General features: G+C 42.2%; 1 protein-coding gene across 2 annotated transcripts in view; it reads left to right on the forward strand.

Moving 5' to 3' along the window:
- SMC6 (structural maintenance of chromosomes 6) overlaps nt 1-26,676 on the forward strand; it is a 203,192-nt gene that overhangs the window by 120,806 nt on the left and 55,710 nt on the right. For both annotated transcript variants that reach the window (XR_013622661.1, XM_078773238.1), the window contains exons 10-13: nt 11,754-11,852; nt 11,932-12,078; nt 20,829-20,917; nt 26,245-26,409. Coding sequence is in view for 1 of the 2 variants with exons in the window: in XM_078773238.1 (XP_078629364.1) it covers nt 11,754-11,852; nt 11,932-12,078; nt 20,829-20,917; nt 26,245-26,409 (500 nt within the window). In the remaining variant the exon portion in view is untranslated. The remainder of the gene's footprint in view (nt 1-11,753; nt 11,853-11,931; nt 12,079-20,828; nt 20,918-26,244; nt 26,410-26,676) is intronic.

Genomic DNA, 26,676 nt, shown 5'->3' on the forward strand with positions numbered 1-26,676 from the left:
TCAAAGAGATATACTAAAGCAAATAACAAGTACATTCCAAATTATGATCCATCGGTAGAGAGCTCCTACTTGATGTATTATGATGCAAACAACCTGTATCGCTGGGCAATGTCTCAGGCTCTTCCTTATGGAAAACTTAGATGGGTAAAGGAAAAAGATTACAAAAAGGTTTTACAAGATGTATGTATCTCTACACAAAAAGAATTGGATGATTCAAAGGTTGGTTATTATTTTGAGGTCGATTTGAAATATCCAGAGGAACTTCATAACCTACACAAAGATCTCCCATTTGCTTGTGAAAAGGAAAGTCCAAAGAAGGAGTGGTTAAGTGATTATCAACAATCATTTAATATAGGTGAATCAAAAGAAAAATTACTTACTACATTATATGACAAGAAAAATTATGTTCTACACCAAAGAAATTTGCGACAATATTTATCAAAAGGTCTAAGAGTAGAGAAGATTCATAGGGTTCTAAAGTTCAATCAAAGTCATTGGTTAAAGGGGTACATTGATTTTAATACACAAAGAAGAACAGAGTCAAAAACAGATTTTGAGAAAGACTTTTATAAATTGATGAATAATGTGGTCTTTGGTAAGACCATGGAAAATGTGAGGAAAAGACAAAATATCAGACTATCAACATCTTGGAAACAAGCATCAAAATTCATTAATAGACCGAGTTTTACTAGAGCTGAGGTCTTCACTGAGAACTTTTGTGCGATCCATTTGATTAAAGAGAGTATTGAAATGGACAAACCTATTTATATTGGAACATCAATTCTTGATTTATCAAAGTCATTAATGTATGATTACTTTTATAATAACTTGAGGAATAAATATCAAAATGATGTTAATCTACTTTATATGGATACAGATAGTTTTATTTTACAAATTAATACTGATGATGTTTATTCAGACATGAAAAAGGACATTAATATTGTTGCGGATATGAGGATTGCATTTTTTTGATTGTGTGTATTGTATTGTGGTAAATTGTTGTGTAACATTGGTTGGATATGGCCCCTCCTGCCTCCAGAGTTGTGTAAAGGTAAAAAGGGCGTCCCGGTAGTTAATTCCATGAAACACCACATTGCAGGACACTATAAGACCCTTGTTCAGTAGCTTATATCTTTATTATGTGTTTTAGAGTAAGGCCTTGTCTTCCAGTAACATGACACTCCATTGCACCAAGTAAAAGAGATAGATTCCCTTCATTCCCATTCCCAAAAACCTCCATTTCCCCTTTCGTAATGGCCAAGCCTCAATTTGGCAATTACATCCCCTCCAAAGCCGCCATTGGCCACGAGGCAGGGTCGGGGAAGAAAGGAGTGCCCGCCCGTCGTCATCAAGGGCAGAGCCAGAGGGTCGCGCGACCAACCATGGCCGAGGTGAGCACACCGATGGGCGTGTCCTGAAGGCCGGCGGCTTAATCGCCGGAGGCGTGATAAAAGCGCGCACGCAAGAGTGACCAGAGAGAGTTGCAAAAAGGTCCAAGGCTGAGCTGAGCTGCGTGGTGAGGTGCAAGGGCAGATGAGCTGAGAAGAGAGATGCGCTATGACAAGAGCTGAGTTGTGAGGTCCAAAAGCAGAAGATCATCCAGAGAAGCACAAAGCCTGCTATTCGTCACCTTGCTCGCCAGCAGCAGCGTCTACAGCAGCAACAAGACTCGACAGCCGTTTGGGGCCTGGACGGCAGTTTGGAGCAGGGCCGCGAAGAAACGGCGGCTGCCCAACGCGCGGATCATGCTGCCGGACCCATTGGACTTTCCTCTCCTTCCAGCCATTCCTGCCTGCAAGTTCCCCATTTGCGTACGTGTTTGTTTTGTTTGTTCTGTCCTGGGTAGGTAATTAAGTCTGTATAAGCTAGTATTTTTCCCTGTGTCTCTAAAAGCTTCTGTATATTATTTTCTTATCTTTCCTTTTCCTTGGTTATTTTGAGCCTGTAAATAGTAAATAAATTTAGTAGTATTTTCAACCTTTGTTTCGTCTTTTTATTCCTTTTCTTCACATCCGTCGTCTTTGTCTTTTCCCTGATTGAATAGCTGTGGCGCGATACGGCCAACGTCTGGGTGAATCGGGTTTAGTCGGGGAAAAACTGTTCGGCCGCGGCGCCTCCGCTCGGCAAACAACATCCTTAACCGCGGACCGTAACAATATCTATGACACTCGTAATTACAGTCCAGAGAGTGAGTTGTTCTCTTCTAAAAATAAAAAGGTGATTGGAAAGTTTAAGGATGAATTAGGAGGAAATGTCATGAGTGAATTTGTGGGATTGAGGTCTAAGGCTTATGCTTATAAATACATTGTGAATAACGTTGAAAAAACTGATAAGAAGTTAAAAGGTGTAAAGAAAAATGTTATTAAAGAAACAATAAACTTTAAGGATTATTATAACTGTTTAACAACAAAGAAAGAAGAGTTTAGAAAGATTAATGGAATAAGAAGTTATAAACATAAATTATATTCAGAAGAGGTGAATAAGAAAGCATTGGGGGCTTTTGATGATTTAAAAAAAAAACCCACCTTTAGAGGCCATTTTTCCCCGCAAAGCGGGGGTTGGCCTTTTTCGGGAACCGTGGTTGTTGTTGTTTTTCGGTCCCCTTTTTGAAGCAATGTTTTACGGCCGGATGCCCTTCCTGACGCCAACCCTTTTTGCCGCCTTTAACGACAAGCAGGGAATTACCAGTGAACTGGTACTCAATTAGCCGACCTCGGAAGGATGACAGGCTGAGTCAACCCCCCTGGCGTTAATTCAGCAATCGACCGGGATTCGAACCCAGGATCCTAGGATCCTAAGCCGGCACCCTAGCCACTAGCCCAACACCAGGGATGGGCTTTTGATGATAAGAGGTTTATTTTAGAAAATGGAATTGATAGTCTCCCTTATGGTTATATAAGTTTATAAGTGATAAGTTAAAAAAGGGGGGGTTAGGGATTTTAACGGGCTACCGCCGCCTTTTTACTATTATATAAATGATAGAACCAAGTACCAACCAGACTAAAGAGTGGAGGTGTAATCAACCTTGGTATATAAATGGTAAACATAACGAATGTGAAAAATATCAAATAGGTATAATTGAAAAGACAACTGGTAAAAACATTTACAAAACAAATAAGAGAATTAATTTAAATACCGGTGAATTGGGTAAAAAAGATGGAAATATTTTTGAGTGGACGGAAAACTTTGATGGTTGTCAGGAAAATATATACTTTAATTTTAAAATGGTATGTGGCACTGGAGGAGCTCAAACAAGAACATTGAGGGAGGTTTACCATTTTATCTTAGCTCAGTTAAAATATCTTAATAAAGAACCGAACTCAAACATCTTTTTTGTTAATATATTAGATGGTGAAGGGAGTGGCAAGAGAATTAAATTATTTCCCACGCATAAACAAATATTTGTAGGATCAATGTTTGAGTGGTCTACTCGGGATCATTGATAGTAAGAGTACCATAAGACCAAGGGGGAATCATTGTTTGAGTGTCAAAAGGCTAAAAGGTTCGTAAAGAGGTGAGAAGAAAATTAACATGGAAGTGAATGGGTCGATGTTTGAGTGGGTCAAAGATAAAATCTGCCAGATGATATGTAGAAGAAGGATTATAGGTCTATAAGAGAAAACAAATATTTGTAGTGTTTGAGTGGTCTAATGAACAACATTAAGGATATAGACAAAAGGTTCATAAAGATGAGGGTGGGAGAAATAGAGGTGTTAATGGGCAATGAGGTTAAGAGGAAAATTAACATGAAAGTCAATGGGAAAATGAAAGTGTCCCAGAAGCAACATTATATACACTACTCCTATGAGTGGTGATCAGTCAGAACTTGTAAGCATTTCTACTGGACGGCTTGCCACCACAGACATCACTGATTACTTAAAAAAGGCATATGCTATTGGTGTTGAAGCATACAACAACTTCAAGAAGAATCGTCTGGAGGCTGATCCCCCCCACTCAGACCTTCCACAGCAAACTTGTCAAACAGAAACTGAAAACATTCTCAGATATGACCAAGAAGAAACGTGTGACACAATCAAATGGGAAGGAAATAATCCTACGAGCTGACAAGCAATTGTTTGCACACATGATTCTTGCAGCTCAGAGCCGAGAGTTAAATCTTCAGCAAGTACTCGCGCACCCACTTGGCCCCGTTCCATGGTCCCTGGCGACACCGGATGGTTCATTGAGAAAAACCAACAAATCAGCTCTTGCCAAAGCATTGGTAAAGGATATCGATGCTGCTGAAACCATCCCACAGCCATCCGCTACTATCATTGATGGAATGAGTTTGGTTCAGCGATTGAAAGGGGACAATCAAACATTTGCAGAGCTTGCAGAAAGTTGTCTCACATTAGCACTTCATGAGGGCACCAACAGCCAGAGGATTGATATCGTGTTTGATGTCTACCGTGATGAGTCGATAAAGAATGCTGAAAGATCTAGCCGTGGGGCGGAAGAGGGCCTGCAGTTCAAGAATATAACCAGAGGACACAAGATTAAACAGTGGAGAAAATTATTGCAGACTCCTCAGAACAAATCTTGCCTGAACAAGTTCATTATTGAAGAATGGAGGAGACCAGAGCACAGGGGCAGATTGGGCACCAAGGTTCTTTATGTAACATGTGAGGAACATTGCTATAAGCTGACAATAAACAAATGGGAAGAAGACAATACGATGTTGTGTACACAAGAGGAAGCAGACACGCGAGTCCTCCTGCATGCCGCAAATGCAGCAATGAATGGATATAAAGCCGTCATCATAACTGCTGAAGACACAGACATTCTTGTGATCAGCATTGCCTTCTTCTACAGTATTCGTTGCCCAATATTGTATCAGAGAATTAGCACAAAAACCCGTCGAACATACATTGACATAGGCAAAGTTGCAAGCAGCCTTGGTGAGGAGTTGTGCACAGCTTTGATAGGTTTGCATGCCTTTACAGGCTGCGATTCAGTCAGTGCTTTTGCTGGCAGAGGAAAACTTCGTGGATTAAAACTAACTAAGTCAGTGGTAGCCTACCGAGAGTGCTTCAACGAGTTAGGTCAGTCTTGGCAGGTATCCGAGGGACTTATGCAGAAACTTGAAGCCTTCACATGCAATCTGTATGTATCAACTGGATTGACAGACGTGAATGAGTGTCGTTATCAGCTCTTCTGTGCAAAGAGGGGCAACACGGAATCCGAACAGTTACCTCCATGCAAGGATTGCCTATTCCAGCATGCTCAACGGGCAAACTACCAAGCTGGCATATGTATGGCGTTGCTCGCTCCAGTGTATACCCGAAGTTCCTCGACCTAGTGATTGCGGCTGGACCATAGGTGACAATGGGGGCCTAGAGATTCTATGGATGACTGGTCTGCCAGCACCATCAGCAGTCTTGGAACTGATGAACTGTAATTGTGTTCGTTTATGTGATGCATCGAATTGCCCATGCATTACGAATGGCTTGAAATGTACCCAAATGTGCAAAAACCAAAAATGTGACAACCAGTTTGAGGAAACTGTGGACGACAAGCAAACAGATGTATATAGTGAGGATAGTGATGATGACAGTGATTCTTAAATGTAAACCACAGTCAAACTGTGACCATGTGAATTTTGGCAATTTAACACAATTGAACTAACTATTAACATGTATCAGTAAAGCTGATGTTTTTCATAGCAAAATGAGATATTTTAGCACATTTGCAATTGAGAAGTGATGAATGTTGTCAACATATATTACATTAAGATTTCACCCATTCTGTTACTGGCAACCAGTCTCTTAAAGTGGTATATGTAACTCTGGGGACTTTCAAATGATGCAACAATGGCTAGTTAGACCATTGGTTCCAGATCAATTGTATTCAAGCATGTAAAATAGCTGGGAAATAAGCAGACTGCAATAACGGTGATAACTTATCCTTAACTGATGTATTGCAAGAAATGTCGCATTATGCAAAACAAATATTTCCATAGCAACAAGGACATGATTTGGATGTCTAGAATGCATATTTTCTTTGTTTTGTGATGATATACATGTATTGATCAATGTGTGTAAAAACTATGAATGTATTGATTTTTCATTTTTTCATTATTTTTAGGATTTTTTTGAAAATTCCAAAAAAAATGATATTCTCCTACCACAAAAATTCCCTATTTTGATGTGGTCTTATGCTTATATGTTACTAAAAAACTACCTTGGGGTCTAAGGAATTAATTTCAGCTGAAACTATTCAAATATATTGAATTGTTATGGAGATATGAATTTTTTAGAAAATAGTGTAAAAAACACCTTTTTTTCCCCAAAATGGCCGTTTCCATGGCAACCAGAGAAAAACCGTAATGTAAACAACCTGAAAAAATCAACACTGTTGATAGTTATTAATTTCAACTTTCAAAAGTAATTTCCTGTCACAAGTTTTCTTTTGGGTTTTTTTTCCCGAAAAACTGGATTTTGCCCCCAAAATACACATTTTCCCTCCAAAATACTATGAAGCTACCAATTTGGAATGGATATCATATCAAAATATATGCCCCAGCCAATGTTCTTTCCAAAAAATATAGTGAGCCTTTGTGCCCCCATGTGGTACCGACATCTGCCCTGGCCCATGGACTATAAGGCGCGACCAATGACGCATGGCACACGGCTAATCGAGGCTATTCACTGGAATTTCCGAACACCTGCAAAGTCCAAAATCCAGTAAGTAAGTAAGTAAGCACCATCAACAGAATAATTAGCAAGTTGCTCATTGATTCAACTTACTACAGTCAGTGTGAACACAACTTATCTTAAACACGGACCAGAGAAACCATGAAATGGATGGCAATACAATTACAAATAACATTTCCATTCGTTCGTAACATACATAGCAAAATAATAATAATATTAATAATAAGCGTAATTACACATAGATTCAAAATTGATACAAAAAAAAAAATTGCAATGCGTTTCGGAGGACCTCCGCCGAACCCCTGAGACTGGCTTTTTTTTTTTTTTTTTTTCTTTTTTTTTTTTTTTTTTTTTTGTATACAAGGTCGAGGCTCGTGAAAGAGCGAACATTAATCACACAGAAAGACAAACCGACACATAAAACATATAACATAGGGAGCGGTAGACAAGATGGGGAGAGAGGGGGAAGGACACAAACACAACATTTGAGAGCAGGGACCGAGAGACATGGAGACATCGAGAGATCTGAGAGAGGGCGAGGGCTTTGGGGGGGGGGGGGGGCGTGGTAAGGGGGCGGTGGGAGAGTTATAAAACATATGGACACTGCCAGGACTTCCAGGAAAGAAGGTGGAATTTCAAACAAGGTGGATCTGGGGTGAATTAGCGGGGGTAGAAAAGATCAAGGTTTTGGATGGGGGAAGATAAGAGATGGTGGTGAACAGCTGTTTTAAAGACCTGGAGGGAGGAGTGGGATTGAAGGGAGTGAGGGAGTTTGTTCCAGAGGCGGGAGAAAAGAGGAATGAAAGAGTGAAGGTGAGCAGAGAGCCGAGATTTCGGCAGTTTAACCATCAGAGAGTTGCTGGCAGATCTTGTGCGACCTGTAGGAATATTTGGGGGACAGAGCACAGAGAGAGCTGGGGGTGCAAGGCCGGAGAGGAGTCGGTAGAAGACAGAAAGACCACCTACCTGCCTGCGGTGAGTGAGTGAAAGGCCCTCAGAGATAGCTTCATCGCGGGAGATTCCAATAATTCTGAAAGCTTTGGTTTCAACAGCGTGAAGCCGAGCTAGGTGTGAGGCAGGAGCACCGGCCCATAGGGGAGAACAGTATTCCATTGAGCTGCGGATGAAAGCCTTGTATGTGGTGAGGAGCTCAGGTGTGCCGAGGAAGGACTTCGCACGACGGAGGATGCCCAGTCGGCGACTGGCTTTGGAGGCCAGCTTGGAAATGTGGTTTTCCCAAGAAAGATCATGGCAGATAGTGAGACCCAAAATCTTGAGCGACAGAACTTCTTGGAGAGGATTGTTGAGAAAGTAGATGGGAGGGTTGTCCAGTCGATCTTTTCGGAGAGACATAGTAAGAATGTGAGATTTGTCAGGATTGAAAGACATGTTCCACTTGTTTGACCAGTCTGTGATTTTGTCCAGGTCTTCAGAGAGTGAGGAAGCAGCAGACTGCCGATCTGAGGGAAGAGGAATGGAGCGGCAGAGAGTGGAGTCATCAGCAAAGAGATAGAGAGGATTTTCGAGAGAGTCAGAGAGATCATTGATGAAGACCAGAAAAAGCACGGGGCCCAGAACACTGCCTTGGGGAACTCCAGCCTGAACAGGAAGAGGAGATGAGAGAAACCCATTCAGGGCCACACGTTGACGACGACTAGAGAGGAAGTCCGCCAGCCATGCGTGGAGATTTCCATGGATACCAAAGGAGGAGAGTTTGGTGAGCAGAGCGGGGTGCCAGACCGTGTCGAAGGCACGTGATATGTCGAGGGAGACAGCTCTAATTTCCTGTTTGGCATTGAGGACCTCCATCCATTGTTGAGACAGCAGAAGCAGCATGTCCAGAGTAGAGTGACCTGGTCTGAAACCAAATTGATGATCAGAGATCAAGCCATTGGAGAAGAGGAAAGATTTCATATCCGAAGCAATGATGGATTCCATGACTTTGCTGATAATTGGGAGAAGGCTGATTGGTCTGTAGTTGCTAGGATCTGTTTTTGCACCTTTTTTGTGCAAAGCGGTGATGTTGGCTGATTTCCAAGCAGATGGCAGTTGACCTTGAGCAAAAGAGAGGGTGAAGAGAACAGAGAGAGGGTGAGATAGAGCAGCAGAGCAGGATTTTAGGACCCGTGGGCTGATGCCGTCGGGTCCAGTTGCAGAATCAGAGTCGAGGGTTGACAGAAACTTTTCCACCTTGTCAGGAGGAAAGGACACGGAGTCCAGGAGCAGCAGGGTACGACTGGGTATGGTGGGTACAGAGAGGGATGGGTTTGGGACACAAGATTTAGAGGCAAACACAGAGTTGAGGCATTCAGCTTTTTCACGTGCGGAGTCAGCTGTGTAGCCGTTTGAGGTAAGGGAGGGGATGGAGGGGGAACAAACACCAGAAACGGATTTGACCAGACGCCACCAGGATTTGGAAGAGGGAGACAGATAAGAGAGTTCGGTCTTGAGAACGGAGAGATATTGTTTCCTGGCTCTCCTGAGGGTGGACACACACTTGTTTCGGGCTTTGTGAAAGGAAATGAGATTTCCTTCCGTTGGATTTGCTTTCCAGGAGACGAAGGCAAGTTGTTTCTGGGCAACAGCCTCACCACAAGATTCCGTGTACCATGGACGGGAGGAAGGGTATGACAACTGAAGACGAGATGGGATAAATCTGTGCATGAGAGAGAGCAATTTACTTTGGAAGAATTCCCAGGATGAGTTGATGTCAGAGGTGGTAGAGATGGGAGACCAGTCCAGATGATTGATGGCTGCTTGAAGACCGTGCCAGTTGGCCTGAGTGAAATGCCAGACTCGTCGACGCTGAGCAGGCTCCCTGAGGATGGTCAGAGAGATGTCCACTTTAACAAGGACATGATCAGATGATCCGATCGGAGCAGAAGAAGAGCAGCAGACATTTTCAGGGAAGTTAGTCATAACCAAGTCCAGAAGAGAAGATGTTCCGTTGACTGAGATCCTGGTCGGGAAATTGACAGATTGTGTCAGTCCCAGTGAGTCGCAGAAGTCCTTTGCTGAGGAGCCATGGCTGGTGAGAGAGGTACCCACACCCAGCCAACTGGCATGATGACAGTTGAAATCACCACATATGAGGAAGAGAGAGTTGGGATGAGTAGATAGAAGTTGGTCCATATCATCAGACAGCGAGATGTAGATGGAGTCATCACTGTTTGGTGGACGGTACAACACACATATGAACAAGAGGTGGGAGCGAAGGGGAAGCCGTAGCCAGAGGTATTCCTGGGGGTGAGGTGGAGAGAGTGCAGTGCAGGGCGAGTGAGGAAGAGAGTTTTTGATAAAGATAGCAACCCCGCCTCCAGGACGAGGCTCAGGTCTATCATACCGGAGGAGGGAGTAGCCCGGGAGAGATACTATGGAATCAGAGACATCATAAAGGAGGAAAGTTTCTGTTAAGCAGATCACGTCTGGTTTGACAGAAGCAACCTGTATGGAGAGATCAGTTAAGTTTGAACGAAGGCCCCGGATGTTTGAGGTCCATACCGTTAATGAAGAGGAAGGGGGAGCATCAGATACAGAACAGGGGGGAGGAGGGGTAGGGTAAGATGTGGAAGAGGTGGAAGAGGTAGGGAGAGCTGTTGAAGGTGTGTCAGAGATTTCAGAATAGCTCGGAGAAAGGGAAGGATGGGGCGGACAAAAGGTTTGATGGTGATTGGGTGAGCCACAATGAGGTGTTATTTGAGGAGGGGGAAGAGCGAGGCAGAAGGTTGGGGGAGATGGAGGTGAGAGTTTGAAGGGGGAAGAAGCGGGGAGGACGCTTTGAGGAGGGGGAGTGAGAGGGGGGAAATTGAGAAGCAATGAGGGTGGGGAGATTTGAAGGGGAGGGGTGAGGGGGAAGTTTGGGAGGGAAGGGGCAAGGGGAGGGATTTGAAAGGGATGGGATATGGGGGAGATTTGGAGGGGAGGGGTGAGGCAGGAGTCTAGGAGGGGAGGGGCGAGGGGGCGTCTTGGCGGGGAGGGGTGAGGGGGTCGTTTAGGAGGGAGGGGGCAAGGGGGGAGATTTGAAAGGGATGGGTGATGGGGAAGATTTGGAGGGGAGGGGTGATGGGGAAGATTTGGAGGGGAGGGGTTATGGGGAAGATTTGGAGGGGAGGGGTGAGATTGGATTTTTGAAAGTGTACGATTTATGGGAAATGAACATTTATTGCAAAATGAGTTTCTTGTGACATTCGAGTTAAAAATGCGTTTAAGGACGCTGGATGGAGGATGGAGTGCAGGAGAGTTTAGGGAATGTAGAAAAAAGGCACTATAGGAGATGGATATTTTTTTTGGGATGAATTGATTTGGTGAGCAAGTCGAAAGCAGCCTTTTAAAGAAGAAGTAGAAAAAGGTGTTATAAAATATGACGGAATACATAACTTGAGGGGAAAGTGTAAACATTGAAGGTTAATGAGTGAAAACTATCTGGGGAAATGGGGGAGAAACACGTGGTCGAAGAACGAACGAACGAATAAGAATGAATAAACGAATGAGAACAGAGAAGGGAATGTTTTTTTTTTTTTTTTTTTTTTTGAGTTGAGATTTACACAAGGAAGTAGGCTATGGGTGAAAAGACTGGGAATACAGAGAACGAAAGTTATTGGATCACAAACGACGGACCACTGAGAGAAAAACAAAGCCTCAAGGTTGTACAGTGCACACTGTACAAGGCCTTGCTCGCGACACGGCAAACAGACGATCAATTTATGAAAGATAAACACCGAGAAACAACCAAAGTTGCACACAATAACTTCACACACCGAAAGATAAATACAGTTTCGACAAAATACAATTGTGAACAGACTTAACTTCGAAAAACGTGGAGACCGTGTGGAGCTTCGAAAATCCCTGCCGCCGTCTCCAAGATCTCGCGAGATCCAAAAAGATCTGAACTCACTGAACTCCTGGGGTTTGGTCGAACCCAGGTTAAGAACCACGGAAATAGGTGATTGTATTTGGGGAGTGTTGGGGAAATAATTAACACGTTGAAAATCACATTAGGATTATGGTAACCTTTCCAATGGCACCACATTTATTATTTGATTGCTTTAGACTTGTTACAGCTTCCCTGTAACATGCGTGTCTTTGTTCTTTTTGATGCAGGTAAGGGATGTGGAGTTGGAATATGACTCACTAAAGAGGAAGATGATTGAGGGACAGACGCTCACTGACAGGTTTGGGCAAAAGGAAGCTGCATACAAAGTACGTATGAAGTGCCCAGTAGCGGAATCGGATGGCTGTTTTGATTCTGATTCTCACGCTTTTCACCGACTTTCTTCAGCGAAAGCAGGATGAGGCTGAAGCAAAGTTGAAAACCATGCAAGACCGCATCGATGAGCTGCTTCGTGTGATGGACTCTCTTCGTCCGCAGTATGAAGAGATAAGAAAGAAGGTGGATCAACTGAAACGCGATGATAGTAATTCTCAGGTAAGTGTGTTTGTTACTTGCGAAAATCAAAGATTTTTCAAGTATATTGGTTGGTTGCGTTTGTAGTTCTGTCTCTGTCTGTCTGTCACCGGCCTACAGGTCAAAGTTCTAAACCGATCGTCACGAAACTTCACCAAGTTGTATAGGTCATCCCAATTGAGAAGCCTATTGATTTTGAGGTCAAAGGTCATCTGGAGGTCAAATTTCTAAAATCGTCATTTTAAATCCCATTGACTTGAAAATTGAATAGCATTTGTATATGAAGTCACTAAATTGGGAAATGAACTATTTTTGAGGTCAAAAGGTCAACTTAAGGTCACATTTTTAAAATCGGCAATTTTCATCTGAAAAGCCATCAATTCTCAACCGATTGACTTGAAAATTGAACAGCATTTGCATATCGAGTCAATAAATTGGGAAACATACTATTTTTGAGGTCAAACGTCAACTCGAGGTCAAATTTTAAAAATCATCAATTTTCATCGAAAAAGCCGTCAATTCTCAACCGATTGACTTTAAAATTGAACAGCATTTGCACATTGAGTCACTAAATAGGGAAACCAACTTTTTGAGGTCAAAGGTCAACTCAAGGTCAACCTTCCAAAATCATTTTTCATCTGAAAAATCGTCACTATTCTTCCTATTGACTCGAGCTTTGATCAAGAGTGTCAATTTTATTCTTGATGAAATGGACAATTTGCTGTATCAATGGAATTTTTTCCCTTGGGGAGGGGGGGGGGCGGCGTATTTTGCAAGTATCGTGCTCCGCATGACGTCGTCTTGTTTGTTACTTGCAAAATCGAAGATTTTTCAAGTATATTGGTCGGTTGCGTTTGTGGTTCTGTCTGTTTGTCTGTCACCCGCCTATAGGTCACAATTCTAAACAGACCGTCACGAAACTTCACCAAGTTGTATAGGTCGTCCCAATTGAGAAGCCTATTGTTTTGGGGGTCAAAGGTCATCTGGAGGTCAAATTTCTAAAATCGCCATTTTAAATCCGATTAACTTGAAAATTGAATAGCATTTGTATATTGAGTCACTAAATTGGGGAATGAACTATTTTTGAGGTCAAAAGGTGAAAGGTCAACTCAAGATCCCATTTTCAAAATCGTCTATCATCTGAAAAGCCATCAATTTTCAACCGATTGACTTGAAAATTGAACAGCATTTGCATATCGAGTCACTAAATTGGGAAACATACTATTAAAAGGTCAAAGGTCAACTCAAGGTCAAAAATTTTAAATACTCAATTTTCATCTGAAAACCCATCAATTTTCATCCGATTGACTTGAAAATAGAACAGCATTTGCGTATTGCCTCACTGAATTGGGAAACCAACTATTTGAGGTCAAAAGGTCAAAGGTCAACTCAAGGTCAAACTTCTCAAATCATAAATTTTCATCTGAAAAATCGTCACTTTTCATCCTGTTGACTGACCCGAGCTTTGATCAAGATCGTAAATTTTAATCTTCATGAAATGGACAATTTGCTGTATCAATGGAATACTTTTTGGGGAGAGGGGGGGGGGGGCGGATTTTGCAAGTATCGTGCTCTGCATGGTCTTTTTTTTCTTTTCTTTTTTTCTTTTTTTGTATACTGAATCGAGGCTCGTGAAAGAGCTAACATTTATTTCACAAATAAATCAACCAGGCAAACAAAATATAAAAAATCAAGTACAAAAAGTTTTAATTAAAACAAAAGCCGCGTCGATGTTACACAATGCCTAGGTGCAGCTGTGCCTATAACGTCGATGTTATAGGCACAGGACATTCCTATTGATTCGATTACTTGATGTTATTTTTGTGCAAAGTGAAAATATATCTCGGCAATTTCCTGTGTGTGGCGACGAATTTTAAATATATCTCGGCATTTTCCCGTCTGTTATTTCAGGCGGTGTATGACTGACCATGCCGCGATTTAAAAAAAATATATCTCGGCAATTTCCCGTGTGTGGCGACACGTGAACGAAGCTATGCTCCTCTCCACATTATTGTGACGACGTATAAATTAAATAGTTCATCGTGACGATTGTCATCAAATGGACGAATTTTTAATATATCTCGGCATTTTCCCGTCTTATTTCAGGCGGTGTATGACTGAATATGCCGCGATTTAAAAAAATATATATCTCGGCAATTTCCCATATGTGGCGACACGTGAACGAAGCTATCTCCTCTCCACATTATTGTGACGACGTATAAATTAAATATTTCATCGTGACGATTATCATCAAATGGACGAATTTTTAATATATATCGGCATTTTCCCATCAGTTATTTCAGGCGGTGTATGACTGACCATGCCGCGATTTAAACAAAATATATATATCTCGGCATTTTCCCGTCTGTTATTTCAGGCGGTGTATGACTGACCATGCCGCGATTTTAAAAAATATATATATATCTCGGCATTTTCCCGTCTGTTATTTCGGGCGGTGTATGACTGATCATGCCGCGATTTTAAAAATATATATCTCAATGGACTTGAAGTTACAGGCCTTTGAGAATTCATTTTGTTCTATAAAGGGCAACTTTCATCGGATTTTCTTCACGTTTTTTTTCAACCGAGTCTAAAACTATGTTAGCGACTGTGAAAAATGAAATGATATATCGAATTTGATTTGAAAGAAAACTGTGTGAGAGAGCAAGACACCACGGGCCTACAAAACAGGCCTCAAAGCTATGCGAGTTAATAAAATGGTGGATATTTGTTTATATGAAGCCTCTCCCACAATGGGTGGAGCTATGGTTCCCAGAATGGGTGGAGCTTTGAGGTTTTGTCTTCTCTGCAAGAACAACAAGAAGAACAAGAACAAGAACAACAGCAGAGGGCACTCTATGAGCAGCGTCTGCGACGCGGCTAAAAAGAGGGAGCGGAAGACAAGATGGGGAGAGAAGGGGAAGCACACAAACACAACATTTGAGAGCAGGGAGATCTGTGGGAGGGAGAGGGCTTGGGGGGGAGGAGGCGTGGGAAGGGGGGGGGGGGGTGTGGGAGAAGTATAAAAGTTGTTACTTGCAAAAGTAAACAAAAGTTGTTTCTTGTTTGTTACTTGCAAAATCGAAGATTTTTCAAGTATATTGGTCGGTTGCGTTTGTGGATCTGTCTGTTTGTCACTGGCCTACAGGTCACAATTCCAAACCGATCGTCACTAAACTTTACCAAATTGTATAGGTCATCCCAATTGAGAAGCCTATTGATTTTGAGGTCAAAGGTCATCTGGAGGTCAAATTTCTAAACTTGCCATTTTAAATCCAATTGACTTGAAAATTGAATATAATTTGTATATCGAGTCACTAAATTGGGAAATGAACTATTTTTGAGGTCAAAAGGTCAAAGGTCAATTCAAGGTTCAATTTTAAAAATCATCAATTTTCATCTAAAAAGCCGTCCATTCTCAAGAAATTGACTTGAAAATTGAACAGCATTTGCATATCGAGTCACTAAATTGGGAAACATACTGTTTTTGAGGTCAAAGGTCAACTCAAGGTCAAACTTCCAAAATCATCACTTTTCATCTGAAAAACCGTCACTTTTCATCCTATTGACCCGAACTTTGATCAAGATTGTCAATTTTAATCTTCATGCAATGGACAATTTGCTGTATCAATGGAATTTTTTTTCTTGGGGAGGGGGGGGGGGGGGGGATTTTGCAAGTATCGTGCTATGCATGACGTCTTCTTGTTACTTGCAAAACCGAAGATTTTTCAAGTATACTGAAACGCAAAAGAAACTTACCACCTTTGAAACCTTTAAATATCAACAATAACACTGCGTGTAGTAAATGTGTGAACTTATTTGTGGACAATAGTGTCCTCACTGTCAGACAAAACGGTCATGGATGGTCACTTGAACCTTCAATGGTCACTTCATAGCACAGCTGTTGAACAGCCGTTTTGACTGTCAGTGATTAGCCAAGGGGTACGGGATGATTTTAATGAGCTGCACGTGATGTCTTGATATTGGCTTTAAAAAGGCCAGTGCAAAATGGGCATTTTGACCAAAAAATTTGACCATTTTGACCAACTTCAAAAAGACCGAAAACGCAAAAGAAACATCACTTGTTTGAAATGTAATAAAATTGTAACAGTTCAAAATAAAACAAACCAACAATTGATAATTGAAACATTGGCATTTTATTGATGACATGTCAAGTTTTTGACCAAGATACACCATCTCATCAGTTTGTTCTACAGTACAGAACAGCACAGGGTGCAATGTCAGTCCCCTTTCAATAGCGTGTGTGGCCACCATTGTTTTGGATACAGGCAGTGCATCGTCGGCGTATACTACCTACCAGTCTTTGGATGGATTGCTGCTGGATTCTGTCCCACTCAGTCCTCAATGTCTGAAGCAGCTCTGCCCATGTCCTGGCCCTGCCAACTACGCGTCTCCCAAGCTCATCCCACAGGTGCTCTATGGGATTCAGGTCAGGGGAGAACGCAGGCCACTGCATGGTGTTGATGTTCTCGCCTTGGAGAAATGCAGTGGTAAAGCGAGCAGCATGGGGACGAGCGTTGTCATGCTGAAGGGTTCTCAGTTCTGGGTGGTCTAGCAGGAATGGCAGCAGATGAGGTCGCAGGATGTTATCCACATACCGCTGGGTGTTGAGATTCCCATCCACAACCACCAGTGGCGTCCTGTACCGGCCTGATATGGCGGCCCACACCATCACACTTGGGCCACCCCACCTGTTGGCTTGAAGCACGCAACAATCGGCATATCGCTCGCCAGTTCTTCTCCAGACACGCTCACGCCCATCAGGACTGTCCACACAGAACCTTGACTCATCGCTGAAAGCGACTTCGTTCCACTGCGCCAAGGTCCACGGCTGATGCTGCTGGCACCATCTCTGTCGGTTGCGGCGATGGGCAGCCATCATCACGGGGCCTCTGTATGGTCTTCTGGCAGTCAGACCATAGTCATGCAGTCGTCTTCGTGCAGTATCATTGGAGATCCATGGTTTGCATGCCCCGGAGTTTCTGCCGCAGTGCGGGATGCTGGACGGAATCGATCCCGCAGGTGACTTCGGACCATCTGCCTGTCCTGCCTTGCAGTGGTGACTCTTGGCCTCCCTGGTCGAGGTCTGTCATCTGCAGAGTTGTGGAGGGTGTCTCTGTCCACCAGGGCCGATATCGTCTGGTGTGAACAGCCAAGGCGACGTGCCACCTCACGGTAGCTCAGTCCGCCTTGCAGCATGCCCAGGGCACGCTGCCGTTTATCCCTTGACAATCGTGGCATGTTGATTGAAATGCCCATTTTGCACTGGCCTTTTTAAAGCCAATATCAAGACATCACGTGCAGCTCATTCAAATCATCCCGTACCCCTTGGCTAATCACTGACAGTCAAAACGGCTGTTCAACAGCTGTGCTATGAAGTGACCATTGAAGGTTCAAGTGACCATCCGTGACCGTTTTGTCTGACAGTGAGGACACTATTGTCCACAAATAAGTTCACACATTTACTACACGCAGTGTTATTGTTGATATTTAAAGGTTTCAAAGGTGGTAAGTTTCTTTTGCGTTTCAGTATATATTGGTCGGTTGTGTTTGTGGTTCTGTCTGTTTGTCTGTCTGTTTGTTTGTCCGTTTGTCACCGGCCTACAGGTCACAATTTTCAACCGATCTTCACGAAACTTCACCAAATGGTAGAGTTGGTCAAAAGCAAGAAGCCTATAGTTTGGGGTCAATAGGTCAAAAGGTCAACATAGGCCAAAGGTCACCAACTTTGCTAAATTTCTAAAATCCTCAATTTTCATCCGGTTGACTTGAAATTTGAAGAGGATTTGCATATCTGGTCACTGAATTCAACCACCAAGTATTCTTGAGGTCAACATAGGCCAAAAGGTCAACATAGGCCAAAAGGTCAACAGAGGCCAAATTTATAAAATCCTCAATTTTCATCCAATTGACTTGAAATTTGAAGAGGACTTGCATAGTCCCCCCCCCCCCCTTCACATGCCTCCCCCCCTTCACATGCCTCCCCCCCTTCACATGCCTCCCCCCCAAAGCCCTCTCCCTCCCACAGATCTCTCGATGTCTCCATGTCTCTCGGTCCCTGCTCTCAAATGTTGTGTTTGTGTCCTTCCCCCTCTCTCCCCATCTTGTCTACCGCTCCCGATGTTATTTGTTTTATGTGTCTGTTTGTCTTTCTGTGTGATTAATGTTCGCTCTTTCACGAGCCTCGATCTTGTATACAAAAAAAAAATAAAAAAAATAAAAAAATAATATCTGGTCACTGAATTCAACTACCAAGTATTTTTTAGGTCAACATCGGCCAAAAGGTCAACACAGGCCAAATTTCTAAAATCCTCAATTTTCATCCAATTGACCTGAAATTTGAAGAGGACTTGCATATCTGGTCACTGAATTCAACCACCAAGTATTCTTGAGGTCAACATAGGCCAAAAGGTCAACAGAGGCCAAATTTATAAAATCCTCAATTTTCATCCAATTGACTTGAAATTTGAAGAGGACTTGCATATCTGGTCACTGAATTCAACCACCAAGTATTTTTAGGGCAACATAGGCCAAAAGGTCAACATAGGCCAAATTTCTAAAATCCTCAATTTTCAACCGATTGACTTGAAAATTGAACAGCATTTGCATATCTGCTCACTGAATTCACCCACCAAGTATTTTTGAGGTCAACATCGGCCAAAAGGTCAACATAGGCCAAATTTCTAAAATCTTCAATTTTCATCCAATTGACTTGAAATTTGAAGAGGACTTGCATATCTGGTCACTGAATTCAACCACAAATTATATTTTAGGTGAACATAGGCCAAAAGGTCAACATAGGCCAAAAGGTCAACATAGGCCAAAAGGTCAACCTAGGCCAAAAGGACAACATAGGCCAAATTTCTAAAATCCTCATTTTTCATCCAATTCACTTGAAATTTGAAGAGGACTTGCATATCTGGTCACTGAATTCAACCACCAAGTATATTTGAGGTCAACACAGGCCAAAAGGTCAACATGGGCCACATTTCTAAAATCCTCAATTTTCATCTGATTGACTTGAAATTTGAAGAGGACTTGCATATCTGGTCACTGAATTCAATCACGTATTATATTTTAGGTAAACACAGGCCAAAAGGTCAACATAGGCCAAATTTCTAAAATCACCAATTCTCATTTGATTGACTTGAACTTCTAAGAGGATTTATATATATGGTCACTGAATTCAACCACCATCTATTTTTGAGGTCAACTTAGGCCAAAAGGTCAACATGGGCCAAATATTTAATATCCTCAATTTTCATCCGATTGACTTGAAAATTGAACAGCATTTGCACATTGAGTCACTGAATGGGGAACGAACTATTTTTGAGGTCAAAGGTCAAAGGTCAACTCAAGGTCAACCTTCCAAAATAATCATTTTTCATCTGAAAAATCGTGACTTTTCTTCCTATTGACCCGAGCTTTGATCAAGATTGTAAATTTTAATCTTCATGAAATGGACAATTTGCTGTATCAATGGAAAACTTTTGGGGGGGGGGGGGGGTGCGGATTTTGCAAGTATCGTGCGACGCATGACGTCGTCTTGTTCGTTTGTCTGTTTGTCACCGGCCTACAGGTCACAATTCTAAACCGATCGTCACAAAACTTCACCAAGTTGTATAGGTCGTCCCAATTGAGAAGCCTATTGTTTTGGGGGTCAAAGGTCATCTGGAGGTCAAATTTCTAAAATCGCCATTTTAAATGCGATTGACTTGAAAATTGAATAGCATTTGTATATTGAGTCACTAAATTGGGAAATAGACTATTGTTGAGGTCAAACGTCAACTCAAGGTCAAATTTTTTAAATCATCAATTTTCATCTAAAAAGCCGGCAATTCTCAACCGATTGACTGGAAAATTGAACAGCATTTGCATATCGAGTCACTAAATTGGGAAACATACTATTTTTGAGGTCAAAGGTCAACTCAAGGTCAACCTTCCAAAATCATTTTTCATCTGAAAAATCGTCACTTTTCTGCCTATTGACCCGTGCTTTGATCAAGATTGTCAATTTTAATCTTGATGAAATGGACAATTTGCTGTATCAATGGAATTTTTTTTTTCTTGGGGAGGGGGGGGGGGGGAGATTTTGCAAGTATCGTGCTTCGCATCACGTCTCCTTGTTCTGTCTGTCTGTCTGTCTATGTCAGTCACCTACAGGTCACAATTTTCAACCAAACTTCATGAAACTTTGCCAAATGGTGGAGTTGGTCATCAGCAAGAAGCCTATTGTTTTTGGGGTCAATAGGTCAACATAGGCCAAAGGTCACAAACTTTTTCAAATTTCTAAAATCCTCAATTTTCATCCGGTTGACTTGAAATTTGAAGAGGATTTGCATATCTGGTCACTGAATTCAACCAACAATTATATTTGAGGTCAACATCGGCCAAAAGGTCAACATAGGCCAAATTTCTAAAATCCTCAATTTTCATCTGATTGACTTGAAATTACAAGAGGATTTGCATATCTGGACACTGAATTCAACACCAAGTATTTTTGATGTCAACATAGGCCAACAACTTATTTTAGGGATTTCACAAGTATCGTGCTATGCACGACATATATCTTTCTTTTTTTTCTTTTTTTTTTGAAAAGCAATGGTTCTACGGGAATCCATCAAATGTGCCAACGTGTCAACGTTTCGGTATTAATTAACTTATTTTGTCAGGCAAGTTAGCTGTGACCCCGAATGATTTGAATATTTTTTGTTTGTTTAACTTAGACGTACGTTTTGTTTTGCTTGTAGATTCTGCTGAAAGGCCTTCGGTGCAAAATGCAAGTTGCTGAAAGGGATAACAATGATCTCATGAAGAAAATTTATGCTGCAAAGAACAGGTGAGTTCCATTTCTAATCACATCTGCTCATGAAAAAAATGAATGGCCACTGGACATTTTCTGTGGCGGAGTATGCCTACCAGACACTCGGAACCCATCTCCTCAACTCCAAAATACAGAACTAGATCTGAGCTCATGAGTTACCAATCCCGATGAAAGTGACTGAAAAATGTTCAGCATAATACGGTACTGTATAGCCCATGTGAATGACCACAAGCAGATGCCAGCCATTTATTCAAACAAATTTCAAATTCTCTCAAGTGGTCTCCTGTCAGTAATCCCCGACTTCCTTCTCTGATTCTGAGTCTTCAATCCATGCTTCGCCATCTGAATCTCTCAATAATCCATCAATACTTTCTACTTCCAACTCTGACTCGCTGTCACCGACGACCTCCATGTCCTCTGCATTGTTACTGCCATTCACAAACAAACTGCCTGGTATGGCTGGCCCTTCAAACCATGTTGGCTTCAGGATGTTGTCATTCACAGACCATCCATAATCGGTTGGTGACAAACAGTCCCCAGGAGATGCTGTCACGGCATTTGTCCACAATGCTGTTACATACTGCCTTCGTCGAATCTTCATGTCAAGGGTCCGACGAGAAGGTGGCAGCAGTGCACAGTCGATCCGTTTGATGTTTGCCAGTGGATTCTCCTGAAAGTCAATGAAAGGCATGATTAGAGCTGTTGTAAAGTATTCTGATTTTATCATGATGATTATATTCTCAGTTTATTGTGCCTTAATTACCTGATCAACTTTGCCAGTCATTTGCATCAGTTTGTTTTATCGTGCTTCATTGACATCTCGAGTCTTGCTTTGTCCGTACATGCGGCAGACAAACTCTGATGCGACATCCGGATCAACACTATCATCCACCTCACTCATACTGATGAAGAGGTTGACGTAGCAGCCAGTTTTGTCCTTCTCTACGAGGTTGAGGAGTTTACTTTTGCCTTTCCTGAAAAATCAAGTACAAATTCCAAATACAGCAATACCCCGTTTTACGCCATTTCGACCGACGTCAAATCCGACTTTACGCCACTCTTCTAGAGTAAATTTCAGTTCAGCGAACGTCGTTATGTGCGACTTTACGTCACTCCGACATCATAATAGGAGGACGTGAAAAATATATATTTAAAATAAATAAAATAGTACATAAAAATTAACAATAAAAGAAGCTAAAAAAAACAATTTAAAATACAATAAAAAGCACATTAAAATATAAAAAAATGTACGTATACATACGCGTAGCTGCTGGTTCTCATTTAAAACAAAGGCGACGCCATATGCATTTTGTCCTGTGCTGTGGTCGCGTGCTTGCTTTGCCTTTCGCTGTTATTTTTGTGATTATTCCTTTACTGTGTAAAGGTTCCTTTACTGTGTAAAACAACCAAAGCAACGTGGCAATGGCGAAACATGACGATGATGCTGGCTTGGACGAACGTGACCGTGACATGCCTCGAGCCGGGGTGCCTCGTCGGGCACCTCGCCGGCATCCGGCGTCGACGAACCGATCGACGTGTTCATGTGCACATGTGCATGGATTTGCAAATGCCTGCCTGTACGTCGTCGTTTCTGCGTCTATCACATCGTCCAAAAAAAAAGAAGCAAGTAACTTCGGCCGCTCGAGGAAAGAATGGGCACGCCTACGACGAGGAGGCGAGCGTCGATCCCCGGGGCGGCCGGGTTCACGAACCCTGAGCTCGTTCGTTCGTCACAGACGACACGACATGACCACCGGTGAAACTGCTCGGACACGTTGGGTAAAGCACGCCGTGGTGAAGCGGGCCGCGGAGCCACTCGGCACACAAGCCAGCTCACGGTAGACACGTCCGTGCCGGTCACCCTGTTCGAGGAGAAGACCCGACCGATAGAAAACAACGGAGGGACTCCCGACGGGGAGCGGCAAAGATTCAGGGCGAAGCCGCAGCCTCCTCCAGTTATTTACTCTAGTTTTACGGTGTTTGTCTTCATTTTAAGGCATTACGCCCGGTTTACGTCAAAAACCGAGTTACGTCACGGCTTATGGAACCAATTAATGACGTAGGCCGGGGTATTGCTGTATAACCATTCAACCACTGCTCCAATGATTTTACTTTAATAGAGACATTTTATTGAAACGCAAATATCTTGTGCCTACCTGTAAAAGGCCGAGGTGAAGTCACATCCAGTGAAGGCATGGTATCCGGGCAGTGCTCTGGGGAGTCCAGGTTTACGCTCTTCAAGGACGTCAGCAATGTTGGTGACATTGAAATGTTGTTGGAATTATCATAATGGTCCAGTCAGACACAAAAAATATATGCCTTCATTTCCCTCAATCAAGAAAAGAGTATAAATTCTCATTGTTTAGCTTTAAAATGAATGACCGTACACCTAAGCATATAGGCTCCACTTGTAGTATATAGTGTGAGTAACCTTGGCTGCATAAGGTTCATTGACATGTCTATATCAGTGGATAAGGTTGGCCTAATTAATTGACAAGTGGCCCTCCATATGATGGATGGACAGCATCAGCAGGAGGGTGAGGGTTAGGTAGGTGAATTCTATGCATTTTGTGATTACGCCTCGGCACTATTCTTGTAACATACACGTACCTGATGGATTCAAAGGGATGTAGATGTACATGTACCGCTTTGCATCATCATAAACACACTGATTTTGAGTATAGTTACAAAGGAGAATAAAAAATGAATGACCGTTTTAAGGCCATTTTCCCCGCTACAGCGGGGGTTAGCTTTGCGGGCCCCATGACAATCATGTTTCCCTGTTTGAGGCAATGTTTTTTTTTATGGCCGGTTTTAAAGCTTGAGTAATGAGATAATAGATGGCAGCATGATGTCTATGGGGAGCAATTTAAGTAACAAAACTTACCTCTCATACTGCTTCTAATATCTTCTTGGATGTGTTGATGACTGATCATTAATAAAATAAGTTGGGTTGTCGTGAAAAGAGGAACTTGACTACTTGATTCCTATTTTATAACTGACTTTATTTCCCACACATATACCGGTAAAAGTGTCACAAAAATAATACATCTAAAGTAACACACCTGGCACCTTGTTGTCTAGGTTCCGGCTTGTTCAAATACATGCTATATTGATAATTGTGAGTAAATTACAAAGCCACAGAGTCGAGAGATAAATTGGGCTTTTTCTCAGAATCCGTCTGGCTCAATGGAAGGGAGGTGGGGGGCATTCGGGGGTGTCTGGTGGGCAAACCCCACCACTGAAAATGTCTGGCAGTGGCCATTCATGATACCTTGGACTATGCCAAACATTTTCCAGTAGGCTTCATCAGGTTAACTCAGAGCTGATGTAGCTCAATTTTGGGGTCCCTTTCTAATGGCCCTTCTGACCACACCCACCAGAATGTGCCCGGCAAACGTCCATTTCCTTACATGGACATGCACATGGACCCCTGCTATATACATAAAAATTGGTTAACTTTCCAGCGAGGCTGACCCACCCCCCCCTCCTCCCCCTCCCCTCGGGCTTCCGGTCTATCTGCATACATTTGTTCTGCTTTGTATGTAGCTATAGAAGAGCATCACAGTAAAACAGCCAAGCTTGAGCATAACTGTCTGTGTGTGCCTGTTTTTTGCTGAGTGTATGCCCTTTGGTGTTTATATATGCATAGATATTTTATGTTTATCTTTCACCTGTTGCTTGCAACAAAGTGTATCCAACTCGACAATTTTCCTTCCTACCTCCTGTAATTTGCATTCATCCATTCAGGGACGGGTGGAATGTAATCAATCAATTCTGATACAACACAACAACAGGCATTTTAAGGCCATTTTCCTTGCTAGAGCAGGGGTTAGCCTTGCGGTCAATCAATTTGATCTTGATGAAAATTTAAGGAAAGATGCAATCTCATCACTACTTCCTTCAAGTTGTCACTCCAAAAAAGACAAAAAAGAAAATAAAATTGTTCAACAACCTTCCAAAACATTCAATGACCAGCCTTTTTTATTTCAGCCTTGCAACAATGATAAGCCTCAATTTTACAATCTTTACTTTGCCGTACCAGAAGGGACTCACATATCTACCGAAGCAGAGACTTCTGGGACCCTGCTATTTAAAAAAAACAAACAAAAAAAAACATTTAGAGGCCATTTCCCCACAAAGCGGGTGTTGGCCTTTTTCGGGCACCGTGGTTGTTGTTTTTTTTTTTTTGGTCCCCTTTTTGAAGCAATGTTTTACGGCCGGATGCCCTTCCTGCCGCCAACCCTGTTTGTCGCCTTTTACGACAAACAGGGAATTACCAGTGAACTGGTACTCAATTAGCCGACCTCGGAAGGATGACAGGCTGAGTCAACCCCCCTGGCGTTAATTCAGCGATCGACCGGGATTCGATCCTAGGATCCTAAGCTGGCACCCTAGCCGCTAAGCCAACACCAGGCTATTACTGAACCAAATATACACAAAGAATTAAGTTAAGCACCCCTACACAACGAATTAAGGTAAGCACCCCCTAATATATATTCTTTGTGTATATGTATACATTGGCATATATTCTAAGGTATGTGAGATCAAATAATGATTGGTATGACATTAGCAATTATCCATTGATGAAATTGAGTGATCAAAGTGAAAAAAAGTGATTGGTTGAGTCAGTGATCCGATCACGTGGGTCCTACACACGTTATTGACGCAAAGATCGCTAGAGGTCTTCTCAGAACAATGACTGTACGTTAGAAAACATAAACGTCATCCACACTGTCCGTGATGGACCTATAGCTCCATACTTAAATTGAGGTGAAAATATGCCTAAAATTCCCAAAAAATTTCACCTTAAATTATTCAGAATAAAATATTGAAAACGGCATGATTGTTATGTTTTTATGTGACCATAATATCACTTCTCCAGAAAATATAGCAATATCATGGGTATATTACACTGTTTTGACGACAACAAACTTGTAATGTGCGAGGTTGTAAAAAAACGGGGGGGGTGCTTAACTTAATTCTTTGTGTATATATAAACGTTTTCGAAGATGTTTATAAATACTCCGATGAAACACGGCAACAATAAGGTCGTGATGACGTGTTTAGAGAAATGAGTATCTGGTCTGTAACATTGAGCAACTTTGAAATCCTAAAGAAATGTTAAAATATTATCAATTCAGTAAATGTCTGATGAAAAGTGATGATTGGGTAATTATGTGTTTTCATTATGAAAGACCCACATTTTAGTTTAAAAAATGGTGGGTCTTTAACATCCTCTTCAATGAATATAGTCCATTTTGCTTCTTTGCTTTTGAGACTGTCTGTCATAACGCCCCCACCCCTTTGCTGTATCAACATGTCCTATCTGTCAAGCGCAGTGAGCATCAGAATATGGCCGCTTCTAATGCGGAACATGAGTCAAGCAAAACCAGGTTGGAGGCGCAATTGCGGACTTTGAATGAGAAAAAGGACACGGTCGCCCAGCAGATGGAACAGTTTAAGCACAATGTACAGCTCTGCTCACAGAAGAACGCTGCACTTCGGTAGGTACCAGAATGGCATGGCAGACATGCCTTGTAGTGGGATGACGTGAAGTTCGCTTATTTATCTTTTCCTTTTCTGTTTTATTAAGCCGCTTTTATTTTGTTTTTTTTATTTTAAGTACCTTCCAGTACACTATTAAAAGAAAATTTTCCCTTACCTTTTGGCCTCAGCTGTCCACCGCCTGCTATCTTACCCCCTTTTCCCTCCTTTGTGTCATCCACGATTCCTTCTGTTTCCTTTTAATTAGGCGTGGCGCTAAATCGTGA

This window comes from Myxine glutinosa, chromosome 2 (assembly GCF_964187855.1).
Source record: "Myxine glutinosa chromosome 2, kmMyxGlut1.1, whole genome shotgun sequence".
NCBI lineage: Eukaryota > Metazoa > Chordata > Myxini > Myxiniformes > Myxinidae > Myxine > Myxine glutinosa.